This window comes from Hipposideros armiger, unplaced genomic scaffold, assembly GCF_001890085.2.
Source record: "Hipposideros armiger isolate ML-2016 unplaced genomic scaffold, ASM189008v1 scaffold_27, whole genome shotgun sequence".
Taxonomy (NCBI): Eukaryota; Metazoa; Chordata; class Mammalia; order Chiroptera; family Hipposideridae; genus Hipposideros; species Hipposideros armiger.
The window spans coordinates 4,259,260-4,276,091 of NW_017731377.1; the positions used below are offsets into that span (position 1 = coordinate 4,259,260).

Below are 16,832 nucleotides of genomic sequence, written 5' to 3' on the forward strand. Positions count from 1 at the left end.
AATTATATGTACGATATTGACATATAATATTATTCAGTGTCAGCTTCAGGTGTATAGTGCAGTGGTCAAGCCTCTACCCCATCCATGAAGTGGCCTCCCTAACAAGACATGTGACCACCTGACACCCTACAAAATATTTACAACATTATTAATTATATTCCCCGAACTGTCTTTCATATACCTGTGGCAATATTGTAGTTACCAATTCCAACTTACTTTTGACAGTGATCTGGATCAAACTGCTTCCAGGTTGTGGTAATATGCTAGAGAATTCAGGATTCTCTAAGGGACAACAGTTAAGGTTATAGAGGAGTCTACCCCACAATAAAGCACATTGAGTTTGACTTTTTTTTAAATTGAGATTAAAAGGAGAGCCTTAGTCAAGTCTGTTAAAGCATACTAGCCTCCTTTGTCCTTCTAAAACTCTTGAAGTGTTTTCACCATGTCCATCGTGGTAGATGCTCTTGGAAGACTTCTTTAGTGTACCCAAGTAGTCAGCTGTCATCCTGCAGGGCCCATTTAGTTGCATCAATGGCCAGACAGGCCTGTTTTAGAGAAAATTAATGAGAGACTAGCACCTCTGCTGCCACTGTTCACTTAATCATAACTGAGAGTTTCCTTTATCTGCCTGGAATCATGTACCATTTAATAATGTACTCTCAGAGGAAAGTTTAGGCAATTCTAAGGGCTCTCATCTTAGTACATCCAATTACAACTAGGCTAAGGAACAATTGCCCAAGATTAGGCTCAAGCCAGATCATTCACTCATTTGTCACATCCTTTCTGATTATACATTTAGCCAAAGGTGATGCCACCTACTGGATATATCTTAGTCCCTTGTTTTCCTTTCTGCAGTTTTGATGATGACCATCATTATCTGCTACCCAGCATCACCACGCCTCCTTCTCTGCCCCACCAGCTTCTTTTTATTGCCTTCTCATTCTCCAGCAGTATTATTACACATTGTATGCTGACATCCAGTAATCCCAAAAAGCTGTGTTCATACCCCCAGCCATTCAACTTGAACCACAGCATGGCCTTGGAACCCCTTTCAGAACTGGGCAAAGAGACACTGGCTTTCAAGTCAATGTTCTTTGTTTCGAGTGCTTTAAAGTGGATGGAGTAAATTCCATGCCTTTTGTTTCCATTCTCCATTGGCATCATTGGATTTAACTTCTGAGATGAAAGCAACACACTTAACAGGGGTCCTTAAGGGAAGCAGCTGCCGGAACCAAAACAGATTTCCTTCCTCCCAGCTGGTGATACTGTGCCAGGAAATCTTTCAGAGGAATCCTATCAATTTTCTTCTGTGTCTCAAAAACCACCTAAAGAGAGCTAATACATTCAGAAATTAAGAAAGGCCTTGACCTTTCTTCTGAATAGCCCACATATATTTTTTTTCCACCTGTAAAACCCAGCACGGCAACTGCAAAAACAAATGTACCCATGAATTATATATACCCTCCTGCCTCCCCAAAAGGAGAGCCACATGGGGAGCCCATGCCTGAGGGGCTCTCTTAATCACAGTGTTTTCCAGAGATGAGGTCAGAGGATATGGTTTGGGGAGGCTCGTTTTTAATTATCAGATGGCCAGTCCAGGCTTGCTGCTCCCCTTCACATAGCTACTTCTTCTAAAGGGCTGTTCCACTTCACAGCAGTGAGGACCAGGCAGCTCCCTTTCTCAACATAGATTCATACCACTCTGGGCTTCATTCACTCCAAAAGGGTGATTGATTATATGCCTGCCAGTAACTCCTGAAAGACAACACTGCAGCAAGTGAGGAGTTAGAATTCACATTACACATTGGTTTGCATGCAGCAGCATGTAAAAAAAAAAAGATCAGTTCCTAGGTCAATTAACCTAAAGATCCTGGAAAGCATGGAGAGACCCAGCTCATCTATGTTGTAATTGCTTTCTTCAGTATGGTGGCTACAAGCCACATGGCTATTGAGCCCTAGAAATATGGAGTCTGAATTGAGGTGTGTTAAAATATGCACTGATTTCAAGGACTCAGTAGGAAATAAAGAATGTACAATATCTCTTTAACTTTTACTTTCAGTAAATATTTAAATGATATTTAGGACATATTGAGTTAAAAAATGTATGACTAAAATTAATTGTGCCCGCTTCTTTTAACTTGTTAAGCTGTAGCTAATAGAAAGTTGACATTTAAAATTATAATACACACATGGCGTTCATTGTGGCTCAAAATATGTTTCTGTTGGACAGGGCTGCATGATAGTTACCACTTTTCAGTGATATTTGCCTGGAGTTACAGAGACGTGACATCAAGATTCAGGGCAATGTCCTTTCAAGCCCCAAGTGGACTTTTGTTTTCGTCTTCAGCACAGGCCATGAAGCTGCTTGCTTTACTTGCTCTTGTTACCCTTTCCCTAAGTGGGTTCAGCTTCACAGATAACCAATAGGAGACAAGGAATTAATCATACCTTGAGCTAGTTTCCCCTCAGTTTTATCTCATTGATCACCCATCTGCTAACTTAACAAGGAATGTCTGCATCATCCATATTCCATTAGGAAGATTTATCCTGTTATTTTCCACAGAACTTTTGCTACCTCAAACCCAGGGCATATCCATGTTCTCACCAGAACCCTCTCCCAGAACTTTTGGCCATATTTATTCTGAAATGATCTGAAAGCCAGGTCAGCTTCTGTCACCACTGCTGAGATTTTGAGTTCAAATTGCCAAGGAGACCCTTCATGCACAGCAAGCTTTAACCTAATATAACATCCTACAGGAGCCTGTGAGGCAGGCGGCACATCAGACACAGCATCTTCATCTCATCAGGAGGCCTGGCAGTTACTCAAGAGCACACCTTCCTTTGCCCCTCATTTACTCAGGCATATACATACAGCTGCCACAGACAAACAGCGAGGCGTATGTGATCACTTTGGCACACAGAAGCCACAGCCCTTATTTTCCACCAAACTTGTATACCAACTGGTCACATAGGCCCAAGACCTTCAGGCACTGTACCACTCCTCAGCGCAGGTGTCCTCCTTCACAGTAATTGAAGCAAACTCTACGTTCCATATTTAGCTCAACTCTGGTATTTTCAAGGAACTGATGCTGGAAGAAATCAGCCTTCATTCTCAACAGTTCTGAAACAGCTCAGGCCTGATGTTAACCCTTTACTCACAGTCAGTCATGTGGAAAGATACAGCTGAGAAAAATCCAGTTCACTAAATATGTTAAATCTTAAAATTATTGTCCCTGTTTTGAGGTCTAGGGTTTGCTAAAGGTTTGAAAATAATCAGTTCTCCAGAATAGATGGTTAGAAAGGTAATCAATGGAGGAAGGTGATTAAAAGGTACAAACTTCCAGTTATAAGATAAATAAGTACTAGGCATGTGATGTACAACATGGTGACTAGTTAACACGGCTGTATGGTATATAGGAAAGTGGTTAAGAGAGTAGATTCCTAAGAGTTCTCATCACAAGGAAAAAATTATTTTCTTTTTATTTTATCTATAATGGATGTTACCTAAACCTACTGTAATCATTTCACAATATATAAGTCAAACCATCTTGCTTTATACCTTGAACTTATACAGTGATATACAGCAATTATTTCTTAATAAAACTGGAAAAAAGATAGTCAATGGATACAACTTTACTAAGCACAGAAGCTAGAATCCTAAAATCTTAGCATTTTTGTAATCAGTTTCTCAGTTGGTTCAACTAATATGTCAACACCTCATTGTAAATGCTTATTGAGAAGTTATGTTTTGTCCTATTTTTAGATGGATTTTTTTAAACACATGGGTTGATGTGGTTTAAAAGGCTATTTTATACTTCAGCATCCAGCTGGTTTGCACACAAAATCTGTACAAATTACCCAAGTGACCTAAGTTTTCTTTCTGGAATACACCACCAGGCGAATTTACTAAATTATAAGAATGTTATTTTAGCACTTACATAAAAACAGTTTAATTCTTAGTATACCCACCTTTTTTTCAAGGTATAGAAAACTCAAAGCAAACAATAAAATTCAGCCTTAAAATTTCCATCAAAGCTAAATAAATTGCCAGTATAAACGAACATTCTTATTAAAGACTATTGGCAAATCAATTTCAAATTTTTTTTTGCAAGATTACAACAGTAGTTACATGTAATTTGGAGCATCAGTTTTCATGTCATACTTGTTTCCTCAAAATTCAATTGCTTATATATCTTACAGTTGAGATATTTTCCAATAATTATATATTTTTGTTTTCAGGTGGAATTGCTTTACTTCATAATTCACCAGAAACCTATTTTATCCATTAATACATCAACTTTGATCATCTTCTCAATTTTTAGAATACACTGTTAGTTTCTGTTTTTTACTTTTATATTTTGTAATATACTGTTCATTGAGCTTCTGCTTTCACAAACTCAAAATAATTTTTCAAGAGTTGAGCCCTTAATTACTTTTACCTCTTATATTACCATAAAAATTATTTCCATAAGAGGAGAGCTATAACAAATTTGTAAAATGTCATCTTTTAAACTTTCAATTCTAGTAGCAAAATATCCAATTAATCGGCAGCCATCTACTGTGATATTCTAAATAAATTTGTTAAACTAAATTATTCATTAACGAATTTTATTACAAATTATTAAGTACCTTATTTTCCTAACATGAACATTTTATTTATGTTTTTATTAAATAATTTTTCTTTAAATTTTGGTTTTCTTTTCCTGTAATACATAGAGAATTCTCTTCCATTTGCAACACTTAAGAGAAAAGCAACAATCCTTTTTTTTTTTAGCTGAGCCATCCTGCCACCTGTTGGCAGCTCAGTGGCAGCTCAGCTTGGGCCGGGAATTGAACTGGTGACCCTGTTACTCAGAGCTCGCACTCTTGAGCGAGCTCTTAACCAACTAGGCCACTCGGCCAGCCCTGCAACAATACTTTATAAACATAATAAAAATTTACAATTTTCTTTCACATGAATTAAAATTTTGCAAATTTTATTCATAATTTCAACTAAATGGATGCACTTGAAAAGTAACTATATAAACCAGAATATGTAACTATCTTATAGTCTTCCAAATGGGTTAGTGTAAAACACAGGCATAGCATTAAGAGAAGACAACAAAAATCAAGCAATGTTGTTGAGCTAGACTGTATTTTCCAACAAAGTAATGTAAAATTGTAGGATATTAGCATTAAAAAGTTTGCCTCTATAAAAAAGAAAAATTCAGTCAATGATCCTGGTATTTTCCACTTTGACATCATATATTTCCCTTTTAGACACATAATTATAAAAATTTAGTATATAACCTCCTATCCCAATAGATTTTTTTTCTTTCTCAGTTTATTTAGGTATTCTAGCAATATATAGAAAATACCAGAATGTTTAGTTTTTCCATTAAAACATATCATTTGAAAGTTTCAGATTTCCTAATGGTCATATCTATTTGATGCAGCAGAATCAATAAATAAAACTTAAATGGGAGAAAAACAACTCATCTTTATAGGCTTAAATTATCTTTTCATTATAATAATGTTAATTAACATTTATCATAATGAAGCTTAAGTTATGATTCTGAAATGCCTGTTATATATGCTCTATTCCATGACTAAAATGTTTTCTTCTGTTTTTCTTATGACAGGATGATGAAGTAAGGGAAAGTCGATTCAGCTTCACAGCCTATGGAATGGGACCGTGTCTGCAAGCAAAAGACAGCGTGACCCCCAAGGGCCCTAACCATCCTGTCCAGGTGATGCCGAAAAGTCCTGATGAAATGAAAAAGGTCTTTATCGACCGGGCTAAGAAAATCGATACTATCTCCAGAGCCTGCTTCCCATTAGCCTTTTTGATTTTTAATATTTTCTACTGGGTTATTTATAAAATTCTTAGACATGAGGATATTCATCAGCAATAAGATTAAGTCTCCAGAGACATGCAAGTGCAAACAGTTAATTCAAAAGGAAGTGTCTTTGCCATAGGTATGTGTGTCTGTGTGTGTGTGTGTGTGTGTAGTGTACAGTGATGACCATTGTATTAAAATGGCATAGAGCAAGATATTATTATGATTTGCTGTGCAAAGTCATGAGGCAGATTAATATTCTTTAAATGGATACTGTGTGTATATATATATATGTATATATATATATATATAATGGACATTCTATTTCATATTAATTTAAGATTATCTGCTCTTTCACTGTAAATCACATAAGTGGAAGTGTTACTGCCAATGTGTTTGTATGTTATATTAATATCACATAATAGTACATGTGAAAACTACCTTGATTTTTAAGTTAATAATATTAAATCTTACAACAATACAATTTGCATAACAAACTTTATAAAAGGAAAAAGGAGAAATGTTGAAGATAAAAAGAGATCAGTAGCTTGAGGCTTTAAAATATTTTCTTACGCTGTAGTTGCAAAATAGAAAAATAATCAGTTAATTCAGTGGAAAACTCAAATCAAGTAATAGAGAACTATATATACAAATACCATTGGGTGAACTTATATAATAACAAAACATATTCAAGTTAGAAGATTAAAATAAAAAAACTTTTATTAAATACTAAATTTAATGTTTTATAATACTCAATTTCCTTCTTTGGAAATTTGAAGTGAATGGCTTAAGAGATCATATTATATAAAACATCTAGTTTTCTTAACTTTATATGAATGAAGGGGGAAATACTGAAAAAGACATTATTGTGTTTAAACTAAGTGTTATAACAATGTATTTTAAATTATTGCCAAACTGAAAAATTAAAGCCAGCACCCTTGTTTTGTTAGTTTTTTAGTAGCTGCTTAATTGTCTGTACATAATTATGTTTAATGTTTTGATATAATTGAACAAAGTTCAGTAACACTTTTATATTTTAGCTTAGAATGAGACTTTAAAGTTCATTGGGATTATAGTATTTACATTTTGATAAAATGAATTTAATGGAAATAAAAATGGATTTATGAAGGATTTTTTAATAAGAACAGTTTTCCCATCAAAGTTATATGAGTTCAAACTCTTAGCCTCAAATGTAAGGAGGGAAGATTTTAATTTTAAATTATACAAATAAGTCATTTCTATAAAGTGAGGATTGATCGTTTTTATATTTCTGAATCAGCGATTTCAATATATTAAACCATTCACTAGATGTGAATAATTTTAAATAAAATTTTTACTTAAACTGTATCAGCAACCCCATGGAATTATTTCAACTACAATGGGGCATTAACTCATTTTGTGCAGAGTAATTAAGTGTAATTAAATATGTGACAGAGTTCTTGGTTAAATTGAACCAGACTCTGTTTCTTTTTTCAGTTTTGCTATTTCTTGCATTATTTTTTATCATTAATGTTGTATTTTTTAAAAAGCCCTAGAATGCTTTTTAGATATGTGCAATATTGGTCAGATTCATTAAGTGAAAACTCAGTGTACCAAATTATTGCCAGAGAAAGGTTTAAACACTAAGAAAATGGGAGCTCAGATTTAAGAGGGAAATATAAGCTAGTTCTTGTACCAGATGGTAATCTTTTCTGACCTTTAACCACCTCAAACTAAAAGCAAGAACTGCCATTGAAAGCTCAAAATTTCTTAAAGCTATTGAACTTTGGTTTATCCAATAGTAGTTTTAAAAATAACTTTTAAAAAATCTAATGTATATTGAGCAATTTTTGCTAGTAAAAGACCAAATTTTTCTTCTTTATAAAAATTTAAAACACTATTAGGAAAAGCAATCATCATGTTTGTCATTAAATGTAAATGCCACCACTGAAAGAAGTTATTACTAAGTACTTTACTTATTTTGAGGACTGTGCACACAAAAGTTAAACATGCTTCTTCATTTGGTGTGTATGAACCAAAATTATGAAAATATATTTTTGTACTAAAGGTAGATTAGAGCGAAATAGTTGCTTGTGTTCTCTGAGGATAAACTGGTCGTTTTGAAGTAATGACAAACTGCATTGTCTTAATGTTTCTGAAATACTCGAATACATTTTTCTATACTTCACACACCTTATTTCAAAAGTCCTTCATCATTACTTAAATTGAGTGAATTCTGCCAGAAGCTAACAGAAATATAGTGAACTTACAAATATGTCCCCAAAGAAGTTCACAGACATCACATTTTCATATTTGAGAATTAAAAATGCCTCTTTTTTAAACCTGAAACTCGGAATGTAAAAATACTAGCCATGAGACACTTGTCAGCAGGCATATCGGTATGGTAGAAATCTCTCTATTCCAAAAGTTTTATACTTTGCTTCTGTATGTACACTTATCATTGTCTCACTATAGTAAGAAAATGCTCTGATAGCCTTCATTCATATGGCAACAGTGACAAGGCAAATATGGCTAAATCTAAAATGTTTAAAAATAATGTATCCCCTCTAATGAACATATGTAGATCCTTTAAGACTGGAAAATTACATTATAATTACCATCCTGAGGTAGTATTTGCCTCAATAAGCTCTACTATTTCAAATTAAACCAACCAGAAAACTGTTAATAGTGAGAAAAATCTAAGTGTATGCATGTACACTAATTACCTACATATGAGTTATAATTCTAATATGGATATTCTGAAGGATTTTGAAAAAGCCACATTAGAAAGTTTGTAATGTTTGTATAGTACATGAAGTTTATTTCACTTTTAAAAATAATTATGTATCTCAGCCATTGAAATCTATGGTTCCATAGTATATGAATTTTAGAAAACCTTGTACCTTAGCATATACCGTATGTACCATCCTTCCCTTTCTTTCCCAATCATTATAATTGGAGTTCAACTATAATGGGGACCTAGAACTTTTTTTTATAACTTAGATTCCAGAAAGAAACTGTAGAAGCAAGAAAGAGAGTCTTCAGCCTTTCTGGATGTTTCTCCATGACAATTACTCATCTGGAGAGCCCGTGCAACTCCTAGTTGCTACATTTAAGGGGTCATTATGACTCCTTATTCTATAATCAACTTCTTTTTTATGGATATATTCTAAACCTTTACTTTAATTTTGAATTATAAATGCTTTAAAATTTATATACCCACAAAACACATATGTTGGGTTTATTAATTCCCAGGATCTTACGAAAGATCATGGAATTTTCGAGAAACAATGTGAAAAAAAATGAGCGAACATGGCTCACAGAAGAGGGTCAGCAAGTTGTTAACTACTTTAGCACTCTGTGCATTTGAGTACTTACGATTTTAAGAGTAAAATAGGGGTATCTTCCATGCTATCATCTTCTTTTCTGAGTGTCTTTCATCTCATTTTTAAAAATACGCTTTTCTATTCTTAACATGATATACTTTAACTTGCTAGTCACTTTGGAGAACTGAAATGTTATATTAGCAGCTAAATTTTCCTTTCATCTGTGAAGTACACATTCCATGAAGACTCAAGGGAATATGGGTTTGACCAATATTAAATGTAGAAAATACTCTCAACATTGAACGTAGGAAATTGGCAATACTGAAATTTACAGGTGTCCCCTAACGACGACTTAGGGCATTCTAAGAAAGAAATTCTGAGAATGAAAATATGCCACAGTCCTTCGACCGATCAATCACTAACCATCTTTGAAGTCACGTCTCCTACTCCAAAATAGATTTCACATACTTTGCAACATAGACAATAGCAAAAACTCTCAAAATTTATCAGCATTTACCATCTGTATTTCTCATCTAGTCGATGGTGAGCTAGTAAGAAAAGCAAGCCAATCCAAGCACACAGCATGAATATACTGTCAGTGTTCACTAATATTGACAATACAAAGACTATAAAATAATGGACTTGATTAAAACACATTAAGAGAATAAGTATGGTTTCTACCCACAAGTTGTTTTCATTTTACCGTCTATTTAAGGAAAATATAATCAATGGAAATATAACCTATAAGCTAATAATTATCTTAGTTTACTGAGGGGATTAGTCAGAAATTGTCTTAGTGACTCAGAGGGTATTGTTTTCATCTTTATAATTGCAAGCTTGTCTTTTGAATTAAACCCACCTATTAAGCACAGTTATGATAACTACACCTTTCTTGTTAACTTGGGTATTCAGTTTTTGAACTAGGTAATTTTATTGCTTATGTTTCGCTTCTGGAACGAGTGACATGCTATTACAGAGGTATTGAAACTTTTAGCACAATCCGCTCTAACTATAAACTTAACTTGCATTGTCAGTTCCTGGCTTCATGTGCCTTTCAGGAGAGAATTTAGTTGCAAAAGCCGCACATTTTTTTTCTGACAAATTTTGATATCTCTTACAACTGTACCCAAAATTGTCTGATCTACTCAAGCAAAATTAAAGGACTTTCTGGTGCACTTTTTCAAAGAATTTGGACAAGAACTCCTTTCTTAAACTGAACCTGTCTGAATAATGGACAGTGTAAAGGTATGGATGGCCATGAAGATTAGAATTCTATAAAAGACTGAAATTTTGAATAAAATGACAGCCAAGTCTTGTTCTTCAAATTCCTTCCTGCCTTCTCAGTTTGGGGCCACAATGCCATTCATAGCACTGCAGGAATAATCATGTCCATCTCAATAATCACAGCATAATAACCTTAAACAAGGCACACATTCTTTCTAGTTTAGACCTTGAAGTTTATCAACTTATCATGTTGACATTTTAAAGTGATGCTAAAAATGATGAGAGGAACTACAGCTTGTAGCTATAAGACAGCCTGGTGTTTTTTAATACAATATTTTAGAAAATACAGTACACACACACACACACACACACACACACATGCACACGCACACACATAGGTTCCTTCTTGATTGAGTGCAAATGAAATACCCATAATACCAGTTGGGCTTTTATTCCTTTCTAAGAGAAGTCTTTCTCAGCAGGTACACTGATTTTTATTTTCTTGTCAATGTACTACAAAGAGTGGTAAAATATAGCAGTCCAAGTTTATTTTCATTGTTATATAAACTCTTCATGAATAAATAGGCAGCATGCACTAGGAATTGTATTAATTTAGTAAACTTTAAAATTAAACTTTTATCCCAGCCCCCATTCCTCTTTAAAAACTTACTTGTTAAAAAGTGAGCTTCCATAGGGAAACAGCTGTTATTCTAAATACTTAAAGGTACGCATATTCTCCCATAAAAAAAGATGCTTAAAGCCCATGCATAATATGTAACTCTCTAGGATTTGAAAATAACTGGGGCAGGAAAATATTCTGGAGAAGCTTCTCCCAGAAATTAGACCTAAAGATAGAGAAATCCCAAGCTAGTAGCTAGGATCTTCTTGTTTTTTTCTTCTACACTTTCCATCTTAATCTGCCTTCATCTCTTTCCCTTTCCCTCTCTTAAACACACACACACACACACACACACACACACACACACTTTTAATTATATGTTGTTAATGGGATGAATTCTTTCAAATTGAAAATGCAAAGGAAGTCAGCAGTTTTTGGATAAAGGTCCATAATTCTGTGATATGTTTTGCAATATAACTGGGAAACTGAGCAGTGCAGTCATTTGATTTAGCCATCTTAGTTATGAAACCATATTTTGCCTCCACAGCACATGAATAAAGCTACATAATCAAATTTTTTTCCAACTATCAACAATAGAATACTAAAATACAACTTGGGCTGTCTTTGTAGCATGACTAAGTACTTGTCAAACAGTTCTTCCAAAAGACAACTACTAATAACTAATGATACTGGATGATTTTGTAGTGCTGTAGACAGTTTTCTCAGTATTTTTTATGGTTCACACATAAGCAAAATAAGAAGAGAATTTTAAAGATGGTGGAGTATGATTATTAAAATGGTGGTTCTGAACATCAGAAGTCCTTAATGCATTTAAAAAAATATATACATGCATGTTCAATATAGGAGATTATGATTCAATCATTGATTAAACAAATATTTGTCGAGCAACTTCTATGTAGCTGAAACCATTCTAGGTGCTGAATTCAGTATCTTTGGAGTAAGACATGAACTTCAGAGTTATTGACAAAGTTCTACAAGTGAGAACAATTGACATGAACATACAAAACCTATTGTCTAATAAGACTCGATTTAACTCTGAAAGTTGTATAGCTTTTTTTTTTTTCAAATTCACTGACCTGTCCCTTATTTATATTAGAGTTAAAAGAAATTTTTGAGATATTTCAGTTCAATGACCGAGTCTTCACGATTACATTCCTGGTACAAAATTATCCACATTCTCCTAAAACTCTTAGAGCAACAAGTAGCTTATTGTTTGAGGGCAGCCTGTTGCATTGTGACACAGCTCTCAATTAAAAAAAAAAAAAAAAAAAAGTTTATCTTCATCAGGAAATAACTTTTACTCCATAAATTCCAAATTGCTCAACTCCCTTAACACAGCACATCACGTATTTTTTTCATATCTGCTGCCTATGTTTATGTTTAGTTTTCCTATAACTTAGCAATAATTTTAAATTAAGTATTTAAGTGTATTTCACAATATGAAGATATTATACAAACCCCTACAAAGTACTATGAATTTTTAAAAAATCAGCTGAGCATAATTCATATTTATAGAACAAAACTATAATAAAAATATGACTTAAGTTGTTTTATTTTAATTGTTGATTTCTCTCTAGGGTAGTTTCAGCAAAGGTGCCTTCAGGCAACCCCACATGCATACACATTACCCAGCCTGGCTTGTTACTATAAATGAATGGGTAAGGAACTGTGGTTTAAAGGCCAGGAAAGATTTTGAATGTAAGGTTGTGTTGAAGATGCTTGAGTAATTTTGCACTCCTTCACTTTCATCTCTATGTATTATGTAATGGCCGTTCCATAAAATTGTATTTTAATGTATGATTGATGATAATACTGGGGGGAAATAGAGTGAATAGCCTGCTATTCTATGAACATTGTATAATAAGCTATGGAAAACAAAAGGAAAAGAAAATGTGCCATATATTTTCAGTGTCCTACCATCTTAATATTATATACAGTGATTTATTATTAGTGAGCCAAGATGTTTGAAAGACTACCAAAAAAAGTATTGCTATTTTATGGTGTTAATTATTTTTCTGTAGATTCAAAACATGTCTTCTTGAGTCTGATGTCTATATATCTTCCAGTCCAGATGATGTCATATTTTTTTAGGAAATTATGCTGAAAATATATTTAAATATTTATGCATGATTTTAACAACTTATTTCTCCTTATTATCTTTAGTCCAATTCTGCAGCTAATAAACTCTAAACAGAGTCATTAACTCATTCATGTACAGTATATGGTACTTATCGTGTAACTAGATAATTTGATCAAAAACAATAAAAATGAACACTTTTCAAGAATATGGTTACCTTTTTTGTCCCATTCTTATAAAGAGGAAATGTTATCAAAGGGTCATATTGTTTTCTTACAAAAGTCATATTACATTTCTGTTCTGATGGAAACTATTACATCTAGATTATAAACCAGTAACATATCATTCAGAGAAGGCTTTATATATGAATTCCATTATAGGAAAAATACAGGAGTATAGTGAAGGGAACTTTTATACTCAGGATAGAACGAGAGAAGATATGTAACTATCCTGAAAAATGACTTGACATTATTGTATTTATAATTTTTGTTTATTTGAAAGCCTTTCCCTTAAAAGCTATGTTTTGAATAAACCACTTTTACTTAATTTCCCTGTAGAGACAATTTCAAAATGGATTCTTAGGCTGTTTTGTTTCATTTTTTTTTGTAATCTGGAATTTCAGCTTGCTTTTTTTACCTCTACACAATTAGGGTGGAATGTAGTGATAGTATAATTGTAAAAACTGAGAAAAAAATGTATAAATTTAAGAAAATATTGCAGTATGGTATGATAACTTGACTCGTTTTTGAAGTACCTATAATTTATATGTCTTTTTATATTTATTGGCTGCACAAGGCTCAGGAGAATTGATAGGTTGAGAGTTCCTTGCTAAGTTGGCATTATGATTTTCTCTGATGATCTGACTTTCACTAACTGCTTGAGTTGCACTTGAATGGGTCATATCCTAATATCAGCAGAACCTCTTGACCGAAATGCTGCCATAGAATCAGGCAAGTTCATATACAAGTACAAGAGCCAGAGGTATGTGTAGGTGATATATGCTTAAATAAAAATGTGTATAAATAAGCATAATGTGATTATAACTTAATGGCAAGCTATGATTTTTAGAAATCAATTTGTACTTGCATGATTTGAAATATTTTCATTATTCTCATTATATTCATCCTTTTCAATACAACTAAATTGGTTTTCTTTGTCTAGGTATTTTATCATGATTTACTTTTGCTAACAGTCGCTTTCTTCCTGGATAATCTGATTTTCTACCTTAGTTTGTAATTTTGTACCATTACATTCTTAATCACCCATCTGTGGCAATCGTAAATTGGATGAGGCATAGTTACTCAACTATAATATCCTATAAATATTTCAATATTTTGCTTTTTTTGGTTCCTTATATGTGACCCCCATGTGTGGTCTGATCAAGTTTTCTCAGTAGATGCTCTTTACCCAACAGTGTACTGCTCTAAAAAAGTCACTCGGTCACACTGTGAACTGGAAGCTGGGCTGTGACTGAAGGCTCGGTCATCCGTTCTGTGATATGAAAAATGACTTGTCTAAAAACTTGTTCTCAAAACAATGAATATTAGGTAGAAATCAAATAACAAAGTTTATTTGTATAGCCTGAGGGCTCTTGGTCTTCCATACAGGTCTCTGTTTTTAAGCCATTCATAAAAAAAATAAAATAAAATAAAAATTATTCTTTCAATCTTTTGAATTGATGTCAGATTCTGCTTCCTTCTGGGAAAAACAAAAAAAGGACCAAGACTCTTTTAAATGGTCAGTTACAGAATTAATTGGGTCTTTTTTGAAACAATTACTGCCTCTCAAAAAAGTAATTTTGTACAGGTTGACTTTGCCTGAAATACTTAGTCTATGAAAGATCATTCTTGTGAGTGTAATCTTGTATTTCCTAAGTGACAAAATAAAAAAAATGGAATAAAATATAAACAAAGTAAATTTATTCAAATTTCCAAATTATTTAAAATGGTAGAAAACCCAAACGCACAGATTTATTTTTTCAACGGCCAAAAAATTGCTGATAGAAGGTTGACAATGGATTATTAAATTCCTTGAAAGAAATATAGTTTTACTCTATCACATTGCATTTAATAAGTACCAGAATGGATATTAGAAGTCTACCTGGTGATAATGTTATTTATTATCTCTGGGTGCTTTCTTTGTCCTCCTTCTCATCATCAACAAATCTTTTTGAGTCCTTACTGATTAGGCCATGAAAATCTCAAGGAGTAGCATAAGGAAAACTTCGTCTGTGTTCATGTGCAAAGCAAGGAAGCAAACATCTGCAAGAACCAAGAATCATGGCAAAGAGGCTTATTTTATGCACACTTTATGTTAGTACTATTTCTAGGTAATCAATAATCTCTAAACAATTCTGTCTTCTTAAAATTATGGAATTTAAATTGATTTGTTACACAGTAAATTAAAACATTTTTTTCAATTCAGGTTATTGATTTGTTTTTTTCCTGTTTTGAATGAAAATAATGAGAAATAAATGGACATAGTATCTTCTTCATAATTTATTTTGAATCTAGAAAATGAGAACCTGTTTGCTAATGCTGAATTGGTTACATTAAAAATATCATTTTCATATTGTCTGTAAAAATTTACTAATAAAACATTAAGATAAAAAAGATATTATTTTGTATTATAAAGAAATACATCTAGGGAAAATGTGTTCAGATGGTTTATTCACCTAACAGATGATATAATTTTGTTTCTAAAAGAAAACTTTAAAAGGTAATATTAATGTGACAGTATTTATTATTGTTGGCTGTTATATTGGTGTTATTTATGTTACATGTGCACAGTTTTTAATATGTTATATATTGTATTCTTATGCAAAAAAATATGATGAGCTCATATGCCCTTATTAGCATGTTTAAATTCTTAACTGATCAAAGATTTGATTCTTATGACTCAGAAATATAGCTGCTGAATATGAAAGTTAATATGCAATTGTCCATTTTAATATCATTATTCTGTCCTCTGAGTTATTGTCTGAGATGACCCAATCCTTTGGTAGCCTCAGTAAGCATTACAATTACTAACTCAGTACATACTGTATGGTTTTCACTAAATAAGAAAAGCACAGACAATAACATGCTATGTGCTATATCCCTTAGTTTCAAACAAGTCCCCCCAGAAGGGTCTAAAGAACAATTGCTCATACCCAGAATTGGAGTTTTTAAAAAAATTACCTGTAAGTTAAAAATTTAGATCATATTTATAAGGTATAAAACTATTATATTTCCAAAGATTATACATTCTTTTATCTTATAAATGTAAGCTACGCTGGGCCTAAACCACAAGATGGCTCTATCTCTTTGGTTTGGGAATTGTAAATGTCATTTAGAATGATGAGGCTAATTTCACTAATGACTGAGGGCAATATTTTGGCATAAAAGAGTGTATGGAAGTGGAAAAAATTACACAAGTCAGTATAATTCTTTTCTTTAACAGTTTTATTAAATAGAGTTTTGAAGGATAAGCTACTCAAATCTTTTATTTTACAAGTGATGAAATGAAGCCTAAAGATATAAAGCAATTTTGCTCAATACTACTGATCCTAAGAATTATTAAAACCAGAGTTACACTCTCAGTTGGTCCTTGTTCTTGATCTTCAAACCGAGATAAGAGGGCCCTGGTTTGCTGGGATCAGAATATACACAATGGAATACTACTCTGTCATAAGAAAAGATGAAATAGAGCCATTTGCAACAGCATGGATGGATCTTGAGATTATTATGCTAAACAAAATAAGTCAGACAGAAAAAGTTGATAATCAT

The 16,832-nt window shown here is 32.9% G+C and overlaps 1 protein-coding gene across 1 annotated transcript in view; it reads left to right on the plus strand.

Moving 5' to 3' along the window:
- GLRA3 (glycine receptor alpha 3) overlaps positions 1–6,090 on the plus strand; it is a 157,226-nt gene extending 151,136 nt beyond the window's left edge. The window contains exon 9 of the mRNA XM_019636133.1: positions 5,622–6,090. Within this exon, the coding sequence (XP_019491678.1) occupies positions 5,622–5,894 (273 nt within the window). The 3' untranslated portion in view covers positions 5,895–6,090. The remainder of the gene's footprint in view (positions 1–5,621) is intronic.
- The last annotated feature ends 10,742 nt before the right edge of the window (positions 6,091–16,832 follow it).